The 13,260-nt window shown below is 46.2% G+C and overlaps 1 protein-coding gene across 5 annotated transcripts in view; it reads right to left on the bottom strand.

Moving 5' to 3' along the window:
* Positions 1–9,490: 9,490 nt before the first annotated feature.
* Positions 9,491–13,260, bottom strand: part of LOC142572858 (uncharacterized) — a 72,112-nt gene continuing 68,342 nt past the window's right edge. For all 5 annotated transcript variants that reach the window (XM_075682269.1, XM_075682270.1, XM_075682266.1 and 2 more), the window contains one exon: positions 9,491–10,223. In XM_075682269.1, coding sequence (XP_075538384.1) covers positions 10,094–10,223 — 130 coding nt within the window. In that variant the 3' untranslated portion in view covers positions 9,491–10,093. The remainder of the gene's footprint in view (positions 10,224–13,260) is intronic.

Consider the following 13,260-nt stretch of genomic DNA (forward strand, 5'->3'; position numbering starts at 1 on the left):
ATAGCGAGCGCGAAGTTTTCAAGAAAGGAAACGCATCCAAGACAGATGAGTGTTCTGGGACAAACATAAACGCCAACGGGTGCAAAGTGAATTTTGCTAACTTTGCACGTTTCGAGTACCTGTCTAGCCTCCTACTTCATGATGTTTCTTCAACTGGGTATATATCAGAATACGCCTGGGGGCATGTCATGCATGTATACATAGCATTCACGAGATGTCATAACCTCGATGTCAAGACATAAATGGTGCGAGTGACATGGTGCCGTCGCGGTCGTTTCTTTAATTCGTTGTATATCAGGATATGAATTGCATGCATGTGATGACATGACTAAGGCATGCACGACATGACACATGCTTGTCATGGCACGTATGTCATGACAAATGGTATGAGTGACATGATGCCGTAGCGGTCGTTTAACTCGTTATATATCAGGATATTATTTACATGCATGATATAAGTATGACATGACATGCTTGTCATGGCATGTATGTCATGACGTAAATGATATTGCTACATCGAGTTTTCCCGATGGAGTCGTTCAATCGGCGACGTAGAGCGAGCGAGATGACTGGCGACGAGAGAACGGCGAACGGGACTGGTGACCACGTGGGGATGGTGAACGACGATACGGCATGGATGGAGCGTCGTCACCGGTGGTTTGGGGAGGCTCGCGGTAGGGCTGGAATCGGCCATGATCCATGTCGGGGCGACGGCTGTATCCATAGGGCCAATACCACCAGTTGTTACAATGGCGGGCCACGTGTCCAATACGACGGCAGTTGAAACAAATGGGACGATCATCAGCAGTACTCCACTCGGCTGGATTGCGAGTACGGAACGGATGCCTTTGACCTTGGGCGTCCGCGGTCCGCGGACGCCCAAGACTCCGATAATCCGCGGTCGATCAGCTGGTAAGGAGCTGCGGTGCACACAGAGTCCAGGCCAGCATTGGGGAGCTCTTGATGAACGACAGCTTCGACTAGTGGCACCATCTGGGAGCTATGGTCACAGGTACGGCCGCGCGCGGAAGCAGGAGACAGCATCAATTTCACGTCGGATGATCACGTGCTGAGCGGCGCCGACGGCTCAGGTACGTCTTTGCACGAACACGTTGCTGCCGTGTTCGGAAGTCGAGCGAAATGATGGGCAATGCGTCGACGTTTGGCGGCCTAAAAGCGCTTGCACTCTTGGGTGATGGCATCGAAGGTGTCCCAGTCTTTGCAGATTGGCAGATTTAAGGCATCATCTCCTATGCCCTTTAACACGTGGCCAACTTTCGCAGAGTCAGTCATGCCGTCGTCGGCTTTGCGACAAAGGGCAAGCACGTCCTGTATATAAGTCAGGTATGACTCTGTCGCTGTCTGCACGAGATGCCAGCTTCTTCTTTGCAGCTGCCTTTCTACCTGAAGACTTGCCGAACAAGGAACGCATCTTTTCCTTGCATGCATTCCAGCTCCCATTTTCGTCTTCGTTATTTTCAAACCACACCTTCGCTGTTCCTTTGAGGTAAAATAATATGTTTGCCAAAATGATCGTCTCATCCCAGTGATTATTCTTACTTGCACGCTCATACAGGGGTAGCCAGTCCTCGATGTCGACATTATCAGTCCTGCAGAATGTGCCTGGGTCTTTCAGCTGAGCCAAGACGACCGTTTTCGTTGCAGTCGCCTCGGTGGGCACCGAACCCTCTTCCACCATCGTGGAGAAAGCCAAGCGTCGGCCGCTGCGGAGCTCCATTGTACTGTGTGGATACCCCGCACCTCCACCAAAATGCCACGGGGATGAGAGCAGCCAAAAGGGGTAGGAAATAGTATTTACAAAATATATACAGAGAGAGACGGCTGCAGGCTAGATGGCAGAACAACACGAGTGCTACTCTGATCGTCATCTTCACCGTCTTTCTGGCGCATTCTTCCATGCTTGGCAGGATGCGTGCTTCAGTGTGCCGGAATAGCGCGTAATATTAATGGCATGACGCCGGCGTGATCGTTTATTTTACTCTATATACTCTATCGTATATCTTAAATGGATGACATGAATATGACTTAATTGTCATCTTATGCCTTATCGCATGAATTGCATGTCACATAATTCTTGTGTCAGGCACACGTCTCATAATACATATCCTGATACATATCCAGGTAAAGAAATGGCCACAATGCCATCGACGCATTTACATCATTCATGAGAATGACTATTTCTTTAAAAAAGGCACCTGACATGACCATCATGACATGACATAGGATTTAATGATATGACATTTCTTTACCCGAATGTTTTTTGGATATGCCTATCATGACACATGCATGCGTGACATGACATGTCACAACGTGCATGTCATAGCATGAATGCCATGAACGCAAATCATGGCATGTCTATCAGACTGACATGATTACCGTAAATGCCACGGCAATAATGACGAATTCATGACATGCATGCATGCATGGCATGCATTATTACCATGATGAAAACATGCCGACCCAGTGGACCAAGTTGTCTGCTAACTTGGTTCGGTGGCTATATGCTCGTGTTTGTGGTGCAATGACTGTACTGCTTCATCATTCCAGCATCGTAACCAGACTCTCTCCTCCGATTCTCGCGCTAGAGCCGCGTGGTATGCGTAAAAAGATCCCGGCACCTCGGCAGCAGCACACCGGGTGGCGGTTGCTTCCAGTGATTGAAAAGCAAGTTTTCCATTAGCTTTTTACAGCTCTTCTTATGGTTACCAGGACGCTTTATCAAACATCGAAGCCGACTTTTGTGGTGCACATAGTATCCGAGTACGACAACGCTACACTTATTTCCACTACGAAAGCGTCATCGCGGCTCGGCCAAAGTGAGCGACGCACCACGTGACTCATCCGAATGGCTACAAAATGACACAGGCTCCAGGCTGTGCTAGTTTCACCGTGATGTCATTCGTTTGTGCCCTCCAAGTGAAACCACGTTCTACCGTCGGCGAGTATTTGGCTTCAGCGTTTGTTACCCATCTCGCACGTCCATTCCACTCGATCACATGAATTCTGTTGTTCATAGAAAGCATACCGTCATCGTCATCCTGCTGCTATCGTCACAAATACACACTATCATGTTAATTCCAGTTCATTGTGCTTGTGTCACACACACACAAATACAGTCGACTCTCGTTACAACGAACCCTGATAATCTGACAAAATAAAACGACCATTTTATCCGAAGTCCGCAATATCCGAGACGCCTCACTTCCAAAACTTGCGCCGCAATGTCTAACAACTTTATTGCAAAGCGAGTGACGACGGTCCAAAGTTACAAAAAAAAAAAACAGTCGCAGTTTCACCCAAAAGGCGAAGCATGGATTGTGATAGCAAATTAAGCAAAATAAGCGCGGCAGCAGCAGCGAGCGATGAACGTTGAAAGCACAGCACATACGAAGCTACCGGTACTGAGCGCACTTGTCCACATCGTTGAACGCGTTTAAGATACGGCGCTCGCACGGCCGCACCGTTAAAGGGTCCCTCACCTGGCCCCATAGCAAATTTTGGTTATACGCTGGAAGTTCTTGTGTGTCCTCTAGGGAGCGTTCTACCGCAAAATTTTTCAAATCAGCTCATTAATAGCCGAGATATAAATATTTCAGTGCCGCGAACTCTTCACCACTGGTAACGTCATTTTAGCCACGGCCTGTTCCTGTGCTGTGGTGGCAACGGGAGTCTTTGAGACGACCTCCAGTTTGCTGTACAGGCTTGTGGTGCACAGCCGACCGTCGACCCCTCTGCTTCCATTACGGCAAACCAGGCCACATTGCCCGTTACTGCCCCCATGCAGGTGCTGGAGCCGGTTCCTTTTTGCCTGCCACTTCTCTGCACTTCAACGATCATCGCGCCCCATACAGTGATCAGCTGTCACCCTGCCAAGCAGCTTCACCACGTCATCGCTGGCAGTCCCCTTCACCTGTGCACTCCACTTCCCCAAAACGCCAGAGTTTCACCACTCCAGAGGAACATGAAGAGATTCAGAAATAAGTGAAGAAGATGCTCGAGGATGGTGTGAAACAGCCTTCGAAAATTCCTTAGGCGTCACCTGTGGTATTAGTCCAAAAGAAAGATGGTACTTTGCAATTCTCCATCGATTACCGTGAATTAAACTAGGTCACGAAGAAAGACGTCTACCTGCTGCCACGCATCAACGATTCGCTGGACGAGCTGCGGCATACACATTATTTTTCATCAGTGGACCTACGAAGCGGGTATTGGCAGATCGAGATCAATGAGAAAGATTGTGAAAAAACTGCCTTTGTGACCCCCGACGGTCTTTACGAATTTAAGGTCCTTCCTTTCGGTTTGTGCTCAGTGCCTGCCACTTTTCAGCATCTAATGGACACCATACTGTCAGGTCTGAAGCGGCAAACATGCTTGATTTATCTAGACGACGTCATAGTGTTCTCAGCTACATTTGAGGAGCACCTAAGCCGATTACTCACTGTTCTCGAAGCTATACGCTCGACTGGCCTGACGTAAAAACCCAAGAAATGTCATTTTGGTTTCAGTGAACTGTGCTTCCTCGGCCAGATCGTCAGTCACGAGGGCGTACGACCTGATCCAGACAAAATAGATGCTGTGGCAAAGTTCCCCACACCGTCGGACAAGAAGGCAGTGAGGCGCTTCTTGGGGCTGTACGCCTATTACCAAAGCTTTATTGCAAACCTTTCATGTATGGCTGCACCGTTCACACGTCTGACACGAGATGATATTCCCTTTCCGTGGGGGGAAAATGAGCAAGCAGCATTTAAGCAAACTACACCAACACCTGCAAGCACCTCCTGTTCTTGCGCACTTCGACCAGCATGCTCCTACAGCACTTCACATTGACGCGAGCAATGTTGGTCTGGGTGCTGTACTGGTGCAGTGGCAAGACAGCTCCGAAAAAGTAATCGCCTACGCTAGCCAAACTCTCTCTCATATGGAGGAAAACTGCTCGACTACCGAGAAGGAATGCCTCGCCGTGATGTGGGCGGTTATCAAATTTCGCCCTTATTTGTACGGCCGTTCATTCAAGGTTGTCAGCGATCATCATTCTCTTTGTTGGCTGACTAACCTGAAAGATCCATCTGGCCGTCTGGCGCGATGGAGTCTTAGGCTTCAGGAGTTTGACATGACCATAATTTACAAATCAGGGAAGAGGCACACCAACGTGGACTGCCTCTCGCGGTCACCCATCGAGTCCGCAGGTACCGATGACATGGACCTGGACGCTGCATTTTCGGGCGTCGTCGATGCCGTTACCACTTCACAAGAGCAGCGCCACTACCCAGAGTTGCGCCCACTATTTCTTCGAAGGCCGAAGCAAAGACGTTCCCGGACTTTATGCCAGGGGACTGCAGTCATTTTGTCTCCGGAACAATGTTCTCTATAAGAAAAACTTTTCTGCGAGTGGCAGCACGTACCTGCTTTTCGTACCAGCATCACTACGAACAGAAATACGAAAAGCACGCCACGATAAAACCACCACAGGTCATCTAGGCGACACATAAACATTGTCCCAACTCCAACGCAAGTACTAGTGGCCATGGCTATCCGCTGCTGTAAGACATCACGTGCAAACATGTGCTGATTGCCAAAGACGCAAAGCACCTCCCGGTAAGCCTGCAGGTCTCTTACATCCGGTCGAGATACCAGGCCAGCCATTCGCCCAAGTTGGAATGGATTTCCTGGGCCCATTTCCAACTTCTACATCTGGCAACAGATGAATAACTGAGTAATACTTGTTGGGGGACTAGTTGGTGCGTGTTTCCAGAAGAGGGTTATAGCGCCGAAAAAAACACAACACACAGCAAGTGAGACGGGACAGGCGTGAACTTTTGGAGGCCTTCTATATTGAAAGAAACTGTAGAGATTGTGTTAGCGCCCCATCTATCTCCATTTATAAGAATGAAACTGCTTTTTTAGATACACGGGCGTGAGATACATGTGTACCTCACCTATCTTTATCTGCTTTTTGTAAAAACCTCGTGCGCATGTGTGGTTCTTGCTACCCTTCTTTATTTGTCCTTATATTCATTCGCATACGCGGTGAATAAACAGTTGGAAGTTGCACCTGTCCCGTCTCGCTTGCTGTGTGTTGTGTTTTTTTCGGCGCTATAACCCTCTTCTGGCAACAGATGGATCATTGTTGCCACCGATTACCTTATGCATTACGCGGAGACGAAAGCTACCCAGCGGGGCACAGCAACCGAAGCAGCTCATTTTTTTCATCGAACACATCGTCCTTAGGCATGGTGCCCCAAAAGTCATCACCACAGACAGGGGAACTGCCTTCACTGCCGAGCTCCTCGACTCTGTTCTCAGACTCAGTGGTACAAGCCACCGAAAAACAACCGCATATCATCCCCAGATGAACGGACTAACGGAGCGTCTTAATAAGACCCTCACAGACATGCTTTGCATATATGTCGACGTAGATCATAAGAACTGGGATCAGATTTTGCCTTACGTTACCTTCGCCTACAATACCGCTCGACAAGAAACTACTACACCGTTCAACTTGGTCCACGGTTGCGAAGCCTGGATGCTGGATGCCACGCTGCCGCACGAGTTTGACGACACACCTACCGACATTGACAAATTTACCCAGCGCGCCGAGGAAGCCAGGCAGCTTGCCCGCGTACGCATCTGCATTCAGCAAGACCAAGATGTGAAACGATACAATCTTCGACACAGGTCCGTTTTCTACACTCCCAGCGACAAACTATGGGTCTGGATACCCATACACTGTCGTGGACTTTCCGAAAAACTCCTACGACAGTACTTTGGGCCGTATGGAGTGATCCGCTGCCTGAGTGACGTGAATTACGAGGTCGTTCCTGACAATGACAATAGTTCAAGTCGCCGCAAGCACTTGCCTGAGGTGGTGCATGTGGTACCTGTTGAACTAACTTTTGATTTTTATCCTTTTCTTCTCTTTTTATTGCGTGTTTAACTCTGTTCTGTTATACACCGCCCTCATACGCTTAAATTGCGCATCGGGACGATGCTTTCTTCGGAGGGACGCAAATGCCATGCCTGTACTCCATTGAAGAAGAGGAGAAGTCGAGTGTGCCCGAGCGTATTTGTAAATGCGCAGTGAAGAAGAAGTCGCGGTTGCACACATAGTTAAAATGGCGACCTGCTGCTGTGCCTCCTGCTTTAAACCCCTGTTTCGACACTGCGACAATATGAAAGGTTTTGCATTTGTGCCGCATCGATGCTACTTTAGCATTTTAGCATTTTTGCACATGGCTACCGCACTAGTAACAACTGAAATTGAGTCAACCTTAGAGTCACTGCCGAGAGATCTTTAATCAAAGCCTTTATCAATTAGAGGTGTAACCTTAGCTAAGATCTTAGACTGTTAGAATGTGTAGAACAGTTAAATCAAGGCAATGCAATAACAACAGACACGAATTTTCACGATAGCAGTTCGCAAAATTCACTGGCTGATGTACATTGTGTATATGTTCAAATGTTCGAGCAACCCGAACAAATGCTTTGTCGCGTTCATTCTGGCTTATGCAAATACATGAACTGTAACCACGGTGTGTTTGAGCCACCACCAAGAAACCAACAACAACAAAGGGAACGACCGAAGCAATCCTTTCGTTGCTGCAAATGCACTCGCGTCATACAACTGTGGTACCGCTCATTGGTGCCTTCTTTGGCTGGCCCATAAACAAGCCAGCTCACCAGGTTTGCAAACCATTCACCCTTTCTGCCCTTCCCTGCATCTCCATGTCACAGTCTGCATTCGCACAATAAACATCAAGCACTATGGCTAGGTGATTTATTGAGTAATCTTCAAAGTATTTAATGCTTCAATTGTGATTAATTGCTTGAGGTCAGATAAGCAAAATCTGGCAAGCTTCAGCATCTCGCTTCACTTCCTCTTACTACAGCAGGGACGGGAGCTATTTCAGTTTCAACATTCCCAATAAAATTATTCCAGTGGATCTTCTGGAACTGAACATGCCCGTGTGCCACCCACCTTAGAGTTCACAAAAAGAAAATACAACACAATACAATTGCCTTCTTAGGGCAACAGGCAGGACTAGAGCAGAAGAACTCTCCACTGACAGAGGACATTGAAAAGCTTCTTTGCCTCCACATCTGGAACCTCACTTGCGTTCTCAGTGAGCCTGATATGCTTGATATGTCCACAAACACAAAGTATAGCTACATGGTACTGAAGGCAACTGTGGGCTCAAATAGCTAGATGTCTTTCTGCAATGGTTACGTACATAAATTGTGAGGTATATTGATTATTTTAGCTTTGTACTTAAATCCACAATTCCAAGGAATTTACTGAATACTCTGATTATTCCAGTTGAAATCTTTAGTCAATGGCCAGCCCTACTTAATGCCAGCGTGAATAAATAGATGCACAATACTGCTAGGCCAGCATTGCAGACATCCAGGTGTGGAACTTCATTGACAGGTACGATCGATTGCCTGCATGACCCTTCACGAGGTGCTGCACTCTGCCATTCATTTCAGCGGTGCATCAATGACGCACTCTAAACCCTGCCGTTCGTTTCAAAAGGTGCAGGGCTGGTACAAGATTTTACTTCACCCTCTCTACTGTCGGTGCTGACTTGGTGCATGCACACAGGTGCGAAGCAGCAACGCAGAAGATGATGCAGCTTACGGCCGCACACGTCGTTGAAACCATGCTTACCCGCATCTGCCGTGTCTACGCAGGCACAGGTGTACTTACACCTCAGGAGCCAATCACACCAACGGTTCAGGGCCACTGAAACTTGTGCACATTGGGCAGACAAAATGTAACGCCTGCACTGCATCTGCACCTTGGCATTCATTTCAAGTGTCATGCTGTGCCTGCGCCACAGAAATCGAGCTGTACAATTTCTGAACTTCTCGTGCACCGCCGTGAGCTGGCTCACAGTGGCGCAGGCAAATCGAATGGACCTGCCAAACGGCAATGCACTGCAGCTGGAACAGCGCACACCGTAGCCATGCACGAAGAGGGCCTTCCCTGACATTGCCTCTGTAAATTCTTGGAAAAGGCCATGTCCAAATTATTGCAATAGCAATTATATATGAACACACGAGATGCACTTTTGTTGCTGCCGCCATACTGCCTTGAGTCAAAGTGCAAGGAGTCCAAGTGGGAGAAGAATGAGCAACCCACACATGTTGATGGTCTTATGATCTGCTGCGGGTGCAAGGGCAAGCATGCGAGTGCAAGACGAGAAGGCTGGTGGCCTTCTTGACTCGTGGGCTGCAAATTATCAAAGATGTCCAGCCTGTTTAGGGACCCTTTAATTAGGTAGTAATTTATTTTGAACCTGCCAGAAACAAGCCAGATGTTTTTCCCTGTGCAACACAAAGAATTGAAGAATTGACAGCATACACAAATGCCTAGATGAAAAGGCTGAGTCACAAAAAACTTGTTGCTTTGCAGCTTACTTCAGAGTATTGTTACACAGAATGCCAGAGGCAATGGACAGTCACCACATAATGACAAAAGACAAATGCTTGCTTTAATTGTTCCTTCAGTTTGGCACTTGAGCAAGGAAGTAGATTTTCCGCACAGTTATGTTTGAGCAATGATCCTGTAACTGGTTCCAGACAGGAGCTTAGTTACCATAGCCTGTCATTTGCCACATATAATTCTGTCCAAAATTAAAGGTAAGTGCGCAATGTAGCCATTCTAGCCCACTCTGTACTTAAGTCACCTTGCCACGCACGATGCAATAATCTTAACCCACAGAATGCTAGGGTAAGCTATTTTGTTGCAGCTACAGTACTAATACAGTCCTCCTGCAGGCCTACAATAGTATATGACTACGTGATAACACGATTTAAAGAAAAGCCACTTGATTATATAAAAGTTATCTTATTGCTGCATATCTACGGAAAAGCAAGAAGAATTTGGCTAACTGTACAAGCACTAAAACATTGCTAGCGAATAGCTTGACAAGAAAGTCACCGGGATATGTACAGAAGCACTGAATACAGCACACACACAACAGAAAAGAAAACTCAGTTGAGACATTGTTGCATATGCACATCCGGAGTAGTACCACAAGCTGTGTAAACTGATGCTGGAAGAATATAGAAGTCACACGAACTGCTTGACATCCATAGCTTTGTACGCTTCAGGGTCCCATTTACGAATGCAGCTCAGCACTCTGTTGAAGGCTGTACACCAAGCATTCAGATCATCTTTGCTGTCTGCAGAAAGCCGGTGCCTGCAAGATAAACAAGATTTTTCCTCAGCAAACCAGCGCCAATCTCTGGAACGTGCAAGAATTTCCTATCAAAGCAGGTTGGAAAAAATAAAAGCACTAGATAATGTCAGAGTACAGCCTGCTCACTACTGTAATTCCTACAGCAGCAGTAGTGGTGCTTTTGAAGCAACATCATTCCAACCACACTGTCACAGCAACACCTGACAACCCCTGCACTGCAGACGTGGCAGTTGGGCCAAAAAGATAAAGTATGTCAAGTCAAGACGTACTTGACCAGTGGCCTCACTGGTCACTGCAATCAGCTGGGCACCAAATTTGTTCTATCTCAAGGTAGTATCATTATCACAAGGTGGACCAGAACCACAAAGCTGAGATAATCCAATTTGTATGTCACCACTCTACCACAGGTTTATTAGTAGTGCTCCCATATAATTTACACTGTTGCAATGTGCCCAATATTCAAGGAATTGAACAGATGCTTTTTGCCCCAAGCCCACAAAATTTCTTTCATATGCAAGTACTAAGAAGACTACTGACACCAGGCAGCGACATGTCAAATAATGTATGTTTCCTGTAAAGGAAACACATACACCTATTACAGCACCACATATGCAGCAGTCAATGATGTCTTCAACTTCCTCTTCTGCTAATGCTCATACCCACTAGTATTACCATGCTCAGGCACTGCGATGTGCTGAATTGCCACATCCAAAGGAAGGGCGGGGACTGTTTGTTCGATATAAATGATGTTCATGTCTGAGAAGGATTGAACATGGAGGAAGGAAAGAACTAGGAGGGAGCATTGAGGGATAAAATTAAAGCCAGGAGAAGTTGTCCCAACTCATGATCATATCATGGAAAGTTTTGATGTTTTCCACCATCGCGCCAGCTATGCTCAGCACGTGACCTTCCAAAAAGTGACTGCCACAGCAATGTGCAACTGCCACACTAGCACATTGCAACAAAGATGTTAAATGTGTTCGTTGCATTAGATGACCAATGCACAAGTATATTGGGAGAAAATGTGCTCATAGCAATTGGCGAAGTACCAAAACAAGTGCACATTAGCCAAAACCTACCAGGAACTAAGCACACTGGGTAGAGTCTGCCATGGTCAGGTGATCAGCTGACTTTTCGAGAGAGAAAGCGATGGGGATGGCCCTCACAAGGAGTTGGTTTGCAAAGGCTGGCCGCGTGACGTAATGCTCCACCTTAGTTTATTTACTTCCTCCATGAGATTGACTCGGAATTCAGTAACGCATCACTTTGGCTGTGGCACACACCTGTTCCCGTGCCTCAGGTCTGCCAGAAAGTTGAGAAGAAGGTTCTTCAGATGGGAGGTTGGGACAATTATTTTATTAACATTTCAAATACCCCCCCATATTACTGCTTGTGCGGTTGCCCTGTCTTTGTCCCTACACTTTCCTAAATATATTGAAGTTCGAAGAGATACACTGACCAAGATAATTGAAAATCTTTTCACACTTATTCAATATATATTACCAGCGACACAGGCTGCATCAAACGTTGGACTTCACTTACCTATACTGGCTGCTTGTGCACGCCACATTTGACTGAGACATCTTCATTGCTTCTGAAAGCCTGGAAGGCTCTCCTTTGTGCCTACACTATATGTGGGACTGCATAGGAATGGAGAGGAGGTGCTACTCATTTTCCTAAGTGTGTGGGTGGGGGTCTGTTGTAAATTTTAGGCCTGTCACTGACTACTGTTTTAGCTTGATGTATGCATTACCGTTACCTTATTATACCGTAATAACAAAGACTACGATGAGAACAGAAGTGGTGACATCTTGCAGCAGCACATTCAACCTTGACTTGTTAGAAATATTCTTGTGTTACACAAATCTTCTAATTAAAATGCCAAAGAAAAAGAAAACCGTTTGTGATTATTATGTTACCAATGGCACCTATTACAGCACCACATATGCAGAACAGAGTTACTCATTGCACTAAGAATTATGCCCACTTTAGGAGAACACAGTGACCCAAGACCTCGCCAGTTCATGTGTGTCCACGAACATCTTTCATATCCCAGTATTGTACAGAAATAGTAATAGGTACATGCCAAGTTAAAGTGCATTACTAAACAAAGAAGGCTACATCTCAGTGACATAGTGCGCTGTGGTTCACAAATGCAGAAGGTCTCAATTGTGAACTGCTTTCCATGCAAGTGTGTGCAGCATGTGAACACAAAAGAATGCCAGTCTCTCTGGCACTTCACTCAACTTTACCAAATATGTTGTGCAGGTGACTGAAACAGTATAGTATGTGAAGAGACCAGCACTGCACAAAATTAAACCGACTGCACTGCAAGAGGCCTCCCTCTCCGAGAAACACAATGGAAAAGAAGTGACATCTGGAACTTCTGCTTACTACGTGTATGAACAACAATGTAGCAGAAGCTACTTTAAAGGTGTTCTATGACCTCAACACTATGAATAATAGTATATGTACAATAATTAACAGTCATGAAGTGGAAGCATCAAATGCAGTCTCTCCACTACAATAGCTTTAATGTCAGCAAGCCAATGTAAGCGAAGAGGGAAGAAATAGCCATAACACCGTGATATTTAGACAGTCGTTTTAGCGAAATCTGAGCAAGCTGTTCAAATTTCTTTTGTGTTCAGAAAAGTATCAGGCAACAGTCTCTGCGGTAGTATCGTTGCATGTTCTGGAGGTCATGCCAATGTTTAGAAAAGTACTCAAGTGATGATGTCCTCGTAGCTATCACTGTATGCCCCAAAGATCATGCCTCAGAGTGGAGAAGATGATAATAAAAAAAGCTTGACTTTATACTGGGTCGTGATCCCACAAATTTGCACAAGTCAGCAAATTTTTTTAAGGAAAAGCTTTCTCTTGATTTCCATTTAATCCAGCTGTAATAGATTGTACTCTGTGTTCAATTTGGCACTTGAAGCCACTTCAATATTTTAGTCTGCACAATCGTAACTTTAATACAACTTTTCATTTTTAGCATAACTGAGCCATCACAGTTTTGCTATTAGGTCCCTTAACT

Source organism: Dermacentor variabilis, chromosome 2, assembly GCF_050947875.1.
Source record: "Dermacentor variabilis isolate Ectoservices chromosome 2, ASM5094787v1, whole genome shotgun sequence".
Taxonomy (NCBI): Eukaryota; Metazoa; Arthropoda; class Arachnida; order Ixodida; family Ixodidae; genus Dermacentor; species Dermacentor variabilis.